The following is a 14,854-nucleotide window of genomic DNA, read 5'->3' on the forward strand; positions in this document are numbered from 1 at the left end:
CTTTTTAAATTTAACAATTTCATAAACTAAAGTTAAATCTGCTTAATGAGAGATTTACATTTAAATGTCTTTATTATATTAAGTATTAAGTATTTCGGCAGACTGGAGTTTTACAGGCATAAGTCTTTATTTGAGTAGTTTTTAATATATGAATGATCAATAACAGAAGCAGTGATTAGAAGAAACAGTCTGAAAGTAAAACTGTCAAACATGAAACTGTTTCTGCTCAATAAACTGATCAATGGAACAGAGATATCACAGTAATGAAATACAGTACAACACCACTACAAACTTAACTTATTTCACAGCTTCATCAAATCCTCACACTCAGAAATAAACACTGCACATATCCATATATGTAAATATATACCATTTATCATCCTAACATATATGTATACATAAACATATATGTTAGGATGAAAACTAATGAAGCTCAGTGTAAAATCATTCATGCTTCTCATTTCTTCTCCCTGCTTGACGTCTGCTGGCATTACAGGGGGGACAACAAGTCCTCCCCCAAGCTTCTTCATGTCTGTCTGTCTGTCTGTCTGTCTGTCTGTCTGTCTGTCTGTCTCTCTCTCTCTCTCCCCCAACCTAATCAGCTGACTGTTGGCGTTCACTTGTTCAGATAAACCAACCAGACGTTGCCACGATTTCCAAGACCCAATCACATAGTTGCATCCATACTTTAAATCAAAGGCACGTTGAATCTTTAAACAGTGTGCATTGCTTTGAGGTTTGTTTTCTGTCGTTTGGTGGGTGAGTGAGAGATCAGTGGAGTATGTAAACTCGAGGTAGTAAAAAAGCAGAATGCTTGCGCCAGAGTTAGACTTGACTTGAGACTCGTCCTCCAAAGACTAAAGACCCTACTTAAGATGCAGGACTTGTGAATCTTTATGTTTAGGAAACATCTAATAAGCTGAATGGTCTTCCCCTCCCTGCACAACCTTTAACCTCCCTACATAACACGTAACGCGTAAGGCCGGTTACACACTGGATGCGTCGAGCAAGCATGTCAGCTGCGTGGCATGTCCGTTTTTATTCGGGCTCCCATGTTAACAGGTTAGAGCTTACACAATGCCTGCGTGACATGTGTGTCTCAGGCGTGGCTTGAGAAAATGCATGCCACTAGAAATAGAACCGACACCTATTTTTCACACAACACGCAAGCGTGTTGGAAGCGTTTCCAGGCAAAATAGAATAGGAAAAGATGTTTATATGTTGTTTAGACACGAATACATATTAATAAATGACATGTTGATGTTTGAAAGTCTCGAGGTTTTGATATAAATGCAGATATATAAATATAATTTAAACATCCATGTGTACAGACAAGGCTAGCAGCAGCAGCGCCGCGTCAGACACGTTTCTGGTGTGTAAAGACAGAAAAATTCACACAGCTGACACGCAACAGAAACGCCACGCTCATGCCATGCAGCCAGTGTGTAACCGGCCTAACACCTAACACATAACACATCTGCTGGGAGAGAGGAAGCAAACATGTCGACGCTCCAGCAGCTGATGTGCCATTCATCAGAATTTTTGGCTTTAAAACTTCAGACAACAAGGCCCAAACTAAAGAAGATCTGAATGCTAAATATGTGGACTCCACCTCAGAGACTCAAGGGTCTGTCTGGCTTGCACACACAGCTGTGTTAAATGCACCATTGTTGAGGTTAAAGAAACGTTCGCTGGTCATGTTTTCACCATTTGTAAAATGTCTGCAGATCAAACTATCAATAATAATAAATAACAACGAGTGCCCTGCCTTCAGTGAGCTGGATGAAGTGTAGAAGCATCAGGGTTTCTCTCAGCAGTCATGCACACATCGTTCCTGGTGCTGCAGGAAGCGGATCAAACCTACGGGCAGCGGCAGCTTCTTCAAACGCCGACGTCCAACCAGCTGGAGAACCTGCACCCGGCAGAGTTGCAGCAGTGGCCGCGGAGGCGCTGAAATATAAACCGGAACATCACCAAACTACCAGATACCAAATTATAAGACAACCAGACACACTGGAGCATTAGATACACAACTACCAGACACACTGGAATATCAGATACCAAACTACCAGACACACTGGAACACCAGATACACAACTACCAGACACACTGGAACACCAGATACCAAACTACCAGACACACTGGAACACCAGATACACAACTACCAGACACACTGGAACACCAGATACACAACTACCAGACACACTGGAACACCAGATTCACAACTACCAGACACACTGGAACACCAGATACACAACTACCAGACACACTGGAACACCAGATACACAACTACCAGACACACTGGAACACCAGATTCACAACTACCAGACACACTGGAACACCAGATACACAACTACCAGACACACTGGAACACCAGATTACACAACTACCAGACACACTGGAACACCAGATACACAACTACCAGACACACTGGAACACCAGATACACAACTACCAGACACACTGGAACACCAGATACACAACTACCAGACACACTGGAACACCAGATACACAACTACCAGACACACTGGAACATTAGATACCAACTTTGTGTAACTTCTTTTTTGGAGACTTTCCATGTGATTAGACATGATGGGAGTTTGAGGGGCCTTATTTAGAATATGTGTTATTATACATATACGATTTATCTTGTTATTGCAGCATCTCAGTCTCCCTGAAAATGCCTTGATCTGAAAAAATAAAATAGAATCAAGGCAACTTTATGTAAATCAAGAGCATCCAGCTTGTGTTTCCGCCTCTGGAAAACTCCCGAACATCTTTGAGAATAAAAGCCAGGACATTACGACATATTTTTAGGAAAAAGTCTGAATATTTTGAGAAAAAATGTTCAGAATATTTTGACAATAAAAGTCTAAATATTTTGCTTTGCTTTCTCCATAAATCCAATGAAGACAGTTTAATTTCCCTCAAAAAAAGAAAGTTTTCCTAAAATCAGTCACCTGCTTTGTCCTTGATGCCGCTCCAGTCGGAGAAGCTGTCCAGGTGTTCCAGCAGTCTGGAGCAGAGCGTCACATGACCAACATAGTCCAACAGGACGTCAATGATTGGCCCCGCCCAACGGCAGATACTCGGAGCTGAGATCATCTCGCAGAACTGGTAATCAATCACAGAACTGGTAATCAATCACAGAACTGGTAATCAATCACAGAACTATCAATCAATCACAGAACTGGTAATCAATCACAGAACTATCAATCAATCACAGAACTGTTAATCAATCATAGAACTGTTAATCAATCACAGAACTGGTAATCAATCACAGAACTGTTAATCAATCACAGAACTGGTAATCAATCACAGAACTGGTAATCAATCACAGAACTATCAATCAATCACAGAACTGTTAATCAATCATAGAACTGTTAATCAATCACAGAACTGGTAATCAATCACAGAACTGTTAATCAATCACAGAACTGTTAATCAATCATAGAACTGTTAATCAATCACAGAACTATCAATCAATCACAGAACTGTTAATCAATCATAGAACTGTTTATCAATCACAGAACTGTTAATCAATCACAGAACTGTTAATCAATCACAGAACTATCAATCAATCAAAGAACTGGTAATCAATCCCAAAACTGTTAATCAATCATAGAACTGTGGCATCTTTTTTACAAAGTAAAAAGTTACTAAACTTCATCACTCTTTTGTGTTCTATATTTAAACACTTAAAACAACCTTGGATCACCTGAACATAGAAGAAAGTGACAATAACTTTTGAAAAAGTGACTAAAACTTAAAATAAATTAATTAATAAATAAATAAATAAGAATTAAAGCTGCACTTTCATGTGGCTCTTTGTAGTTTGGCTTATATAAAGCTAATGCTCTTGCTCTTACTTCTTGTTGTCTGGAGTGGGAGCACTGCCCCACCTGGTGGCTGAAACTGGTAATTGCATTGTTTAAAAAATGAGTGGAATAATTACATCTGGCATGACCAGATATTTTATAATTTTTTAAAATAACACAAAACAACCAAATGGTGGTAGGTAATACATCTGATTTCATATACTGCTTTAGAAAAAAATATTTCCTGGCTGATGATGGGAGCAGCAGGACATAAAAAACGAAAATGACTGTTGCACTGGTCTGGTTTCCTAAATGCCATGTATATACATTTGATGTCAGCTTACTGATTGATTGCGCGTTTTGTGTAGATTTGGACATTTAACCGTTTTATTCCACATTGTTTAAACGGCGAAGTGGAGACGCCTCGTTCACCTGTTTGGACCTGGCAGGTGAATGTGACGTGTGTAGTACAGGCCTTGCTGGACACATGGTGACCCTTTTTGGGGATCTACTGATCGCTGTTAATTACTTTTTTTTCCACGTCATTGGATTACAGCAAAATACAGATCTTTTTTCTTAACATGTCTTAACATTTTATGGTGTGATTGCACTTAATTTCTGCGTTTGGAGAGGCATGTCAACAGACTGTAGGTCCAACACTGATTGGTCACGGTTATATTTTAGTTGAATTTAAGTGTCGGGGCATCCCGCCCCACAGTCTGTTGCGATTGGATTTCATGAGGGCAAATTGTTAAATTGTTGTTTAAAATCTGCTTAAAAAATAAAGATATATGTTTATTTAGCATTTGTTTTGTCCATATGTGCTCGTGCTGTGTTCCCTGAGTGGTAGGCCAGGTCTCAGCTGCTACAATGAGTTTTTTTTTTTTTTTTTTTTTTTTTGCCCCTCCCCCGGCTCAAATGTCAAACTCCGCCTATGGTTACATAATGTTGACTTTATCCCTTGGTTGTGTAGTTGAATATATAAACCCTTCCAGCAGACTCCTGTCACCTGAACGCCCACTGTCTGCTGCGGCACACCGTCGCTGTATCCCAGGTCCGAGTCCGAGTGCTTGGTTCTGATTGGAGGATGTGTGCAGGCGCCGTAGACGCAGCTGAAGCAGGACTGGGCGTGGCCTCCGTGGTCCAGCAGGAACTTGAACATGGGCAGGAACTTCATGGAGAACATGTAGACTGCGGGGAACGTGGTGGGGTGCGTGGGCACTGGGGCGTTGATATCGGCACCGTGCTCTACCAGCAGCTCCACCATCTCCATGCTGCCCATCCGCGCCGCCACCATCAGCGGCCGGAACATGTCACGGTTGGGGTCGGCCCCGGCTGCCAGCAGCAAACGCACGGTGTCCACGTTGTTGTTGCTGACGGAGAAGTAGAGCACCGAGCTGCGCCGGTCCTCGTAGAGCTTCGAGCGCTCTTCGGACAGCTGGGCGTTGACGTCGAAGCCCGCCGCAATCAGATCCTCCAGGACCTCATCACGGTTACGCTCGGCAGCAAGGTGCAGCGGGCTGATGCCGCTCCGCCGCACTGCGGTTTTACTGGTGACGGGGACCAACATGGAGACGATGCTGGAACAGGAAACAGAACACCGATTCTGAGATAACTCGCTAGCTTGTTCACAAGAATGAAAGAAACCCACTGTTACTGTTAGAGACTAATCAACAGTTATCTGTATTTATCTTTAAGTTTTTCATATTTCCTGGTAATAAAGATATACTCTTATCTCCATCTTCTAAAATGCATGTCCTAAAGCAATGTTTATATTCCAGATTTACCCAGGTAACATGTTCACCAGTTAGTATTTCATGCTGTGGATTTTTAACTACTGGTAAAGAAGAGACATTTTTGTAGTTTTAACAGCAGAGAAATGTGCGGAGGTAGAGTATAAAACTACAACCCAGCATCTGCCTTCAACATTAAAGTTAGCTGTCCTGATCTGAGCCTCTCTACTCCTGAAACGCTGGCTCTGGTCTGAGAACTGGATTTAAAACCTAAACTATAAAGACATCTTCGAGATCTGTGTGCTTACGTGTCATTTCCTGTCTGGGCGGCGATGTGAAGCGGTAACATGCCGCTCTTCCCGGGTTTGTTCGGGTCAGCGTTGTGAGAGAGCAGCAGCTCCACGACTTCTTGGTGTCTGTTTTTAGTCGCTTCATACAGAGGAGTGGCTCCATCTGCAGCTTGACTGTTAATGTCTGCACCTGCAGGGAGACAGACAGGTAGACAGAAAGAGAGACAGACAGGGAGAGAGACAGGGGGAGAGACAGGGAGACAGACAGGGAGAGAGACAGATAGACAGACAGAGAGACAGACAGGGAGACAGACAGGGAGAGAGACATAGGGTGACAGGGAGAGAGACAGACAGGGAGAGAGGGTGACAGGGAGAGAGACAGACAGACAGGGAGAGAGACAGAGAGACAGGGAGAGAGACAGGGTCAGGGGCAGAACCTGAAGTTAAATTTTTTGGCCACCAGCCAGAGGGAAAACTTAGTCCTCCTGTTTTACACAGCTGCATGAAAACGGGAATATTCTCGTCCTCTAGCCACGGAAATATTGTCTTGTTCAGAATAAATATTGTGAGCATGTAAACATAGTCAGTGTTCATGCTGCCGGTGACAGAAGAGATAACGTACCGTGTGTGAGCATGTAAACATAGTCAGTGTTCATGCTGCCGGTGACAGAGGAGATAACGTACCGTGTGTGAGCAGGAAGCGCAGCGTGGTGGGCTGCCCGCTCTGTGCGGCATTGAACAGCGCTGAGATGCCGTAGATGTTGGTGAGCTCGAGTTTGGCTCCGGCCTTCAGCAACATTTCACAGATCTCCACGTTGTTCCGACAGGCCGCTTCATGCAGCGCCGTGCAGCCAAGAGACGTACAGGAAGTGTTCACCAGCGCGCCGTGGTTCAGCAGCGCCGCCACCATGGCAGCGCTGTTCTGCTCACACGCTGCGCAGAAAGGAAACAAACATTTAGCATTACCTGAAGCGACAGACTAAAGGACTCTTGGATCCTGCTTTGAACATGTAGCAAACCAGGCGAAACAGGCCAGCCAATCTGGCACAAGGGAGGGGAGGGGGGTTATATAGGCTTAGGTTAGGAGAGGTGTCCTGGTGTTGTTCATGCTGACTCACTGAAATATCTTACTGGGACACTTGATGGAACTGAGCCATTGTTAAGGTTATCAATCTCAGCAGGGCTTTTCCTACTATGACAAGTCAAAATGTCTGCTGTGAAAAAGGTCCATAGAGGGAGTCTTTCTGCCTGTGCAAGTGCTGCAGCCACTTGCACATGGCACTGGTCACACCTGCAGCCCATCAGGTAATCAGGGGGAAGCCATTAAGAGAGCCAGCCCAAGGCCGCAGAGGGAAAGGAGACAGTGGCTGTCATATTGGCTGGGAAAGACTAACGTCTCGCTCTGCTTAAACCCTTCCAGGACAGCTCCTCCTGAAGGCTGACGGACCCCGGACGGGAAGAATCCTAAGTTAAAGTTTGGACCACTTCCCTTTTCCCGAGCGACTTTATTAAAGAACACTTTATGTTTAAGCCAACTGTCTCTGAGTTACTTATGTTCATTGTGAATCGGGCTTTCAAGCCCCCTGGGTTGCAACAACGTGTGTGTTTCCTGTTGAATTCTTTCCTCCTGTAGACTCTGCGTTAGTCTCTTGAACCTACAAGTGAAGACGTGTTTCTGTCTCACCTCTGAACAGCGGCGTCTCTTTTTCGCAGTTTTGGATGTTGACGTCTGCTGCGGATTCCAGCAGCACCTGAACGCATCCCAGCTGCTTGTTGCTGACGGCGACGAACAGTGGCGTCTCGCCAAGGTCTGACCGCTTGTTGATCATCCCGCGCTGAGCTGAGACAGACACAGAGACACAGACACACAGAGAGACACACAGAGAGACACACAGAGACAAAGACACACAGAGAGACACACAGAGACAAAGACACACAGAGACAGACACACAGAGACACAAAGAACTTTAAATCTATCACAGAACTGTTAATCACAGAATTATCACGTGTGTGTCTGCGTGTGTGTTTGTGTGTGTGTGTGTCTGTGTCTGTGTGTTTGTGTTACCTGACAGCAGGACTCTCAGACATGTGTCCTGACCGTACCACGCCGCCTGGTGTATGGCGAGCCAGCCAGGTTTACTCGGTGTCATCAGGTTTGTTCCCGGACGCATCGTCAACTCTTTCACTGTGTTCACATCACCGACACGGATTGCTTTGAAAAGAGGCTCCTCCTCCCTGCAGGGACCATCAGAGGGTTAGAGCAGGGACGGACTGACAATCTGTGCGTTCTGGAAAAGTCCAGAGCACAAAAAAGTCTATTAAAGTGATATTAACAGCCAACAGCAGGGGGCGCTAATACAATCACTTATATGCTACGTGTAAAAATAAAACTGAAGAAGAGGAGTCGGCCTACATCATTAGATGTGAGTTAATTTCACATCAGCGATATTAGTAAGTGCCAGGAGCAGGAAACATCATAGGCTGCCTTTATCCCTATCTTAGTGAATTGCATAGTCAGCTCAACATGGCTGAGCATCATGATTATGAAAATGATCGTGCCATTTAGTGCTGTCAAACTTAACGTATTTAATAATTTGTTAGGTTAATTTGAAACATTAAATGCGTTAGAAATTAATTGCAGGTTGACCGCGATTTCACTTGGTTGTATATGAGAGGTTGTATATGAGCTCACTTTTGCTGCTAGGATGAAGACTATGGTATTAAATTCAACTTTATCTCTGAAAGTGTTGTCAGTAATACTCTCTACTGTTTACAAGTTTGTATAATTTGGGGTTTCTGTAGCCAGTGACATTTCATTATTTGTATTTTAATTTCAATGCAGATGTAATGGCATTATACATTTTTTGTTTTTATTTGAAGGCTGAGGCTTCATTAATAACCACAACCCAAGTTATCATCATTGGTTTTGAGATGTTACTTGCTATGAATACCTTGTCTGATAGGCTACAGTATTGTGGCATAGTATCAGGACATCCTGGCTAGTGTCTGTCGCGCACGGCTACGGGCGAATGGCCGGATGATGGGCCTATTTGGGAGAACGTCCAGGGCTGTTTTTTTAGCCCCAGGGGTTAGAGTCAGCCTTAATGAGAGGTCCTCCTCCCTGCAGGGACCATCAGAGGGTTGGAGTCAGCCTGAATGAGAGGTCCTCCTCCTTGCAGGGACCATCAGAGGGTTAGAGTCAGCCTGAATGAGAGGTCCTCCTCTCTGCAGGGACCATCAGAGGGTTAGAGTCAGCCTGAATGTGAGGTCCTCCTCCTTGCAGGGACCATCAGAGGGGTAGAGTCAGCCTGAATGAGAGGTCCTCCTCCCTGCAGGGACCATCAGAGGGTTGGAGTCAGCCTGAATGAGAGGTCCTCCTCCTTGCAGGGACCATCAGAGGGTTAGAGTCAGCCTGAATGAGAGGTCCTCCTCTCTGCAGGGACCATCAGAGGGTTAGAGTCAGCCTGAATGTGAGGTCCTCCTCTCTGCAGGGACCATCAGAGGGGTAGAGTCAGCCTGAATGAGAGGTCCTCCTCCCTGCAGGGACCATCAGAGGGTTGGAGTCAGCCTGAATGAGAGGTCCTCCTCCCTGCAGGGACCATCAGAGGGTGGGAGTCAGCCTGAATGAGAGGTCCTCCTCCCTGCAGGGACCATCAGAGGGTTAGAGTCAGCCTGAATGAGAGGTCCTCCTCTCTGCAGGGACCATCAGAGGGGTAGAGTCAGCCTGAATGAGAGGTCCTCCTCCCTGCAGGGACCATCAGAGGGTTAGAGTCAGCCAGAATGAGAGGTCCTCCTCCCTGCAGGGACCATCAGCGGGGTAGAGTCAGCCTGAATGAGAGGTCCTCCTCCCTGCAGGGACCATCAGAGGGGTAGAGTCTGCCTGAATGAGACGGAACAATCCAAGCGTTCAGGAACGATCTGGAATGGCGCGAGGGTTACAAACCCATTGTAAGTTGCTCCTATTTGGTAATGAATCTATTCTGATGAGTTGACCCAATGAATAAAATGCAGATTGATGACCCTCAGATTGATGATTCTCTGCCTGACCTGATCTGGATAAACTCAAGTGTTTCTTTAGTTTTGAACCTTGTCTGATTCTCACCTGAGAAAATGTGACCTTCCAATCCCTTATCTGTCTCTGACACAGTTAGGAGTTAGCAGAGTTAACAGTTGTTTACAGTAAATATTTCGATACACTGCAGGCTCATTTGTGATCATTCATAAATCTGTCTGGATGGTTTGTGACAGTCTGCAGCAGTTTTGGTGTGAAGTAAGAACTGTGGAAGGAGTTAGGTTTATTAATAATAATAATAACGTTTCTGCCCAGTTGGACCGACATATTGCTGAAAGGTACAAAGTGCAACTTATTTGTTATGAAATTTCAAAGTTTTAAACTTCAGATGACGTGTCAAACTCAAGGCCCGAATCTGGCCCCTCACAAATATTGATTCAATTCAATTCAATTCAATTTTATTTATATTATCAAATCATAACAAGAGATATCTCAAGACACTTTACAGATAGAGTAGGTCTAGACCACACTCTATATCTATAATTTACAAAGACCCAACAATTCCAGTAATTTCCCCAAGAGCAAGCAGTTAGTGCGACAGTGGCGAGGAAAAACTTCCTTTTAGGGAGAAACCTGGGACAGACTGCCTACCGTGGCAGTGGCAATAATAGTCACAATAAAGATAATGGATCAGTAACTAGAAATAGTAGTTGTCGTAGTTCATTGAGTAGCAGGGCACTGCAGGGAGTTACAGGGTGTAGCAGGGCACTACAGGACGTAGCAGGACGCAGCAGGATGCAGCAGGACACTGCATGGAGTTACAGGGTGTAGCAGGGCGGAGCAGGGCACACTGCAGAGTGTAGCAGGATGTAGCAGGGCGTGGAGCAGGACCATGGCGACAGCTGCAACCATGATTTAGGGGCCACCCTAATCCAAGGAAAACTGCTGGGCGAAAAAACATAAGGACTCCGGGGAATAAGCTCCCCAGAGCTAGGTTAGTAACAAGCATTTCTGGGACAATGATGCACACAAATGGAAAGAGAGAGGAGAGAGGAGCTCAGTGTGTCAAAGGAAGTCCCCAGGTAGTCTAAAACTAACAGCATAGCTAAGAGCTGGTGCAAGGTAGATCCGGGCCAGTTCTATAAGGGTTGGTAGATGAATCTGACGACTATGAAGAGAAGCAGAGAAGAGAAGGGTGCCGTGTCTGGAGCTATACACCCTCCCTGCCGGGTTAGGCGAACGCTGCAACTCCTCACTCCCTAACTATAAGCTTTATCAAAGAGGAGAGTTTAAATTTTTCTCTTAAATGTGGTGGCGGTGTCTGCCCCCCGAACCCAGATTGGGAGCTGGTTCCATAGGAGAGGAGCCTGATAACTGAAGGCTCTGGCTCCCATTCTACTTTTAGAGACTCTAGGAACCACAAGTTACTCTGCATTCTGGGAGCACAGTGCTCTAGTGGGACAATAAGGTATTAGGAGCTCTTCTAGATATGATGGTGCTAGACGATTTAGAGCTTTGCAGGTCAGGAGAAGGATTTTAAATTCAATCCTAGATTTTACAGGAAGCCAATGAAAAGAAGCTAATACAGGAGAAATATGATCTCTTTAACCTCGGTTTGGTCTGAGTTTAACTTTGTAGGTCATCCGTAAACGTCAGCACGTCTTCTGTCCAAAGTCTTGCCCTTCTTACACAGGCGTTAAACAACCTACACTGATAGATTCTATGATGGCTAAGGAACTTTTTTGCTGAGAAGACTATATGAGACATACAAATATGGGACTTTCTTATAAATAAAAACATGCTAATAAACTCTACATGTCTGTCCCTTCCATCCATCCATCCATCCATCTATCTATCCATCCCTCCCTCCCTCCCTCCCTCCCTCTCTCCATCCATCCATCCATCCATTTATCCATCTATCCATCCATCCCTCCTTCCCTCCCTCTCTCTCTCCATCCATCCATCCATCCATCCATCCATCCATCCATCTATCATCCATCCATCCATCTATCTATCCATCCATCCATCCATCCCTCCCTCCCTCCCTCTCTCCCTCTCTCCCTCTCTCTCTCTCTCTCCATCCATCCATCCATCTATCTATCCATCTAGGTGTGAAACAGGTGAGTGTTTCCAGGTTCTGAGATGTTTCTGACTCACTCTTTGGGTTCTGGAGCGATGTAGACCAGACTGCCGTCTGGCCGCCGGTACGCCACCATGCTCTTCCCAGAACCCGTCATGAAGCGACTGACGGTCCCTTGAAACGTCTTCCTGCCAACGACACGCCAAAACAACAGCCAATAAGAGAACAGAGATTGTCTTTCTCACAGTTAGACAACTGTTGAACTGGGACACAACAGGGTTGAAAAAAAGCAACAAAACATCAAGAAAAATTACAAAAAACTCATAAAAAACAGCCAGTTATATAGAGACAGAACAAACATATCTACTCTAACATTAGTATATCTACACTCTAATATTAATATATCTACACTCTAACATTAATATATCTATACTCTAACAATATATCTACTCTAACATTAATATATCTACTCTAACATTAATAGATCTACTCTAACATTAACATATCTACTCTAACATTAGTATATCTACTCTAACATTAATATATCTATACTCTAACATTAATATATCTACACTCTAACATTAATATATCTACTCTAACATTAATATATCTACACTCTAACATTAATATATCTACTCTAACATTAATATATCTACACTCTAAAATGTATATATCTACTCTACCATTAATATATCTACTCTAACATTAATATATCTACACTCTAACATTAATATAGCTTCACTCTAACATTAATATATCTACTCTAACATTAATATATCTAAACTTTAACATTAATATATCTACACTCTAACATTAATATATCTACACTCTAACATTAATATATCTACTCTAACATTAATAAATCTACACTCTAACATTAATATAGCTTCACTCTAACATTAATATAACTACTCTAACATTGATATATCTACTCTAACATTAATATATCTACTCTAACATTAATATATCTACTCTAACATTTATATATCTACACTCTAACATTAATATATCTACTCTAACATTAATATATCTACACTCTAAAATGTATATATCTACTCTACCATTAATATATCTACTCTAACATTAATATATCTACACTCTAACATTAATATAGCTTCACTCTAACATTAATATATCTACTCTAACATTAATATATCTAAACTTTAACATTAATATATCTACACTCTAACATTAATATATCTACACTCTAACATTAATATATCTACTCTAACATTAATAAATCTACACTCTAACATTAATATAGCTTCACTCTAAAATGTATATATCTACTCTACCATTAATATATCTACTCTAACATTAATATATCTACACTCTAACATTAATATAGCTTCACTCTAACATTAATATATCTACTCTAACATTAATATATCTAAACTTTAACATTAATATATCTACACTCTAACATTAATATATCTACACTCTAACATTAATATATCTACTCTAACATTAATAAATCTACACTCTAACATTAATATAGCTTCACTCTAACATTAATATAACTACTCTAACATTAATATATCTACTCTAACATTAATATATCTACTCTAACATTAATATATCTACTCTAACATTTATATATCTACACTCTAACATTAATATATCTACTCTAACATTAATATATCTACACTCTAAAATGTATATATCTACTCTAACATTAATATATCTACACTCTAACATTAATATATCTACTCTAACATTAATATATCTACACTCTAAAATGTATATATCTACTCTAACATTAATATATCTACACTCTAACATTAATATATCTAAACTCTAACATTAATATATCTACTCTAACATTAATATATCTACACTCTAACATTAATATAACTACACTCTAACATTAATATAGCTTCACTCTAACATTAATATAACTACTCTAACATTAATATATCTAAACTCTAACATTAATATATCTACTCTAACATTAATATATCTACACTCTAACATTAATATATCTACACTCTAACATTAATATAGCTTCACTCTAACATTAATATAACTACTCTAACATTAATATATCTACACTCTAACATTAATATATCTACACTCTAACATTAATATAGCTTCACTCTAACATTAATATAACTACTCTAACATTAATATATCTACACTCTAACATTAATATATCTAAACTCTAACATTAATATATCTACTCTAACATTAATATATCTACACTCTAACAATATATCTACTCTAACATCAATATATCTACTTCAACATTAATATATCTACATTCTAACATTAATATATCTACTCTAACATCAATACAGCTACTCTAACATTAATATATCTACACACTAACATTAATATATTTACACTAACATTATTATATCTACTCTAACATTAATATATCTACTCTAACATTATTATATCTACTCTAACATTAATATATCTACACTAACATTAATATATCTTCACTCTAGCTTTAATATTTTAAAGTTAGTGTAGATATTTCTACACTAACTTTAAAACATCTTTACTCTTTAGTGATCCTCAGCGATACTGATAGAGCTGACAGTGCCATGGGAGGAGGGGCTGAAAGCTGCCTACGAGAGAAAGAAGGCAAAGAATGCAGACCTGGTGGTGGAGTGCAGAGAAAGTGGATGGAGTGTGCGGCTGTACCTGGTGGAGGTGGGAGCCAGAGGCTTTGTGGGCAGATCAACATCACGCCTGCTCAAGGACCTGGGACTACGTGGAGCCACACTGAGCAGATCCACCAAAGAGCTCCCTGAGGAAGCTCAGAAAGCAAGCCACTGGCTCTGGCTGAAACGACGAGACAAGGCTCGGGGAATAACATCCCATTAGGTTTTGCTGCAGGGGGTGTCAGGGAGACGTCCCTGTTCACTGCCCCGCCACCAGAAGATGTTCTGGGTTAAAGGGTCAAACGTCAATGAG

At 41.8% G+C, this 14,854-nt stretch overlaps 1 protein-coding gene across 2 annotated transcripts in view; it reads right to left on the reverse strand.

Annotated features, from left to right (window-relative positions):
- Positions 1-1,382: 1,382 nt before the first annotated feature.
- asb2a.1 (ankyrin repeat and SOCS box containing 2a, tandem duplicate 1) overlaps positions 1,383-14,854 on the reverse strand; it is a 14,795-nt gene continuing 1,323 nt past the window's right edge. The window contains exons 1-9 of one of the 2 annotated variants that reach the window (XM_028605284.1): positions 14,582-14,854; positions 12,010-12,120; positions 7,906-8,075; positions 7,525-7,680; positions 6,525-6,773; positions 5,859-6,030; positions 4,827-5,397; positions 2,960-3,113; positions 1,383-1,950 (exon numbers count right to left, since the gene is read on the reverse strand). The exon at positions 14,582-14,854 is cut by the window's right edge and continues 537 nt beyond it. In XM_028605284.1, coding sequence (XP_028461085.1) covers positions 1,811-1,950; positions 2,960-3,113; positions 4,827-5,397; positions 5,859-6,030; positions 6,525-6,773; positions 7,525-7,680; positions 7,906-8,075; positions 12,010-12,089 — 1,692 coding nt within the window. In that variant the 5' untranslated portion in view covers positions 12,090-12,120; positions 14,582-14,854 and the 3' untranslated portion in view covers positions 1,383-1,810. The remainder of the gene's footprint in view (positions 1,951-2,959; positions 3,114-4,826; positions 5,398-5,858; positions 6,031-6,524; positions 6,774-7,524; positions 7,681-7,905; positions 8,076-12,009; positions 12,121-14,581) is intronic. The other variant, XM_028605283.1, reaches the window with a different exon arrangement.

The sequence above is a fragment of the Perca flavescens genome, chromosome 18 (assembly GCF_004354835.1).
Source record: "Perca flavescens isolate YP-PL-M2 chromosome 18, PFLA_1.0, whole genome shotgun sequence".
Taxonomy (NCBI): Eukaryota; Metazoa; Chordata; class Actinopteri; order Perciformes; family Percidae; genus Perca; species Perca flavescens.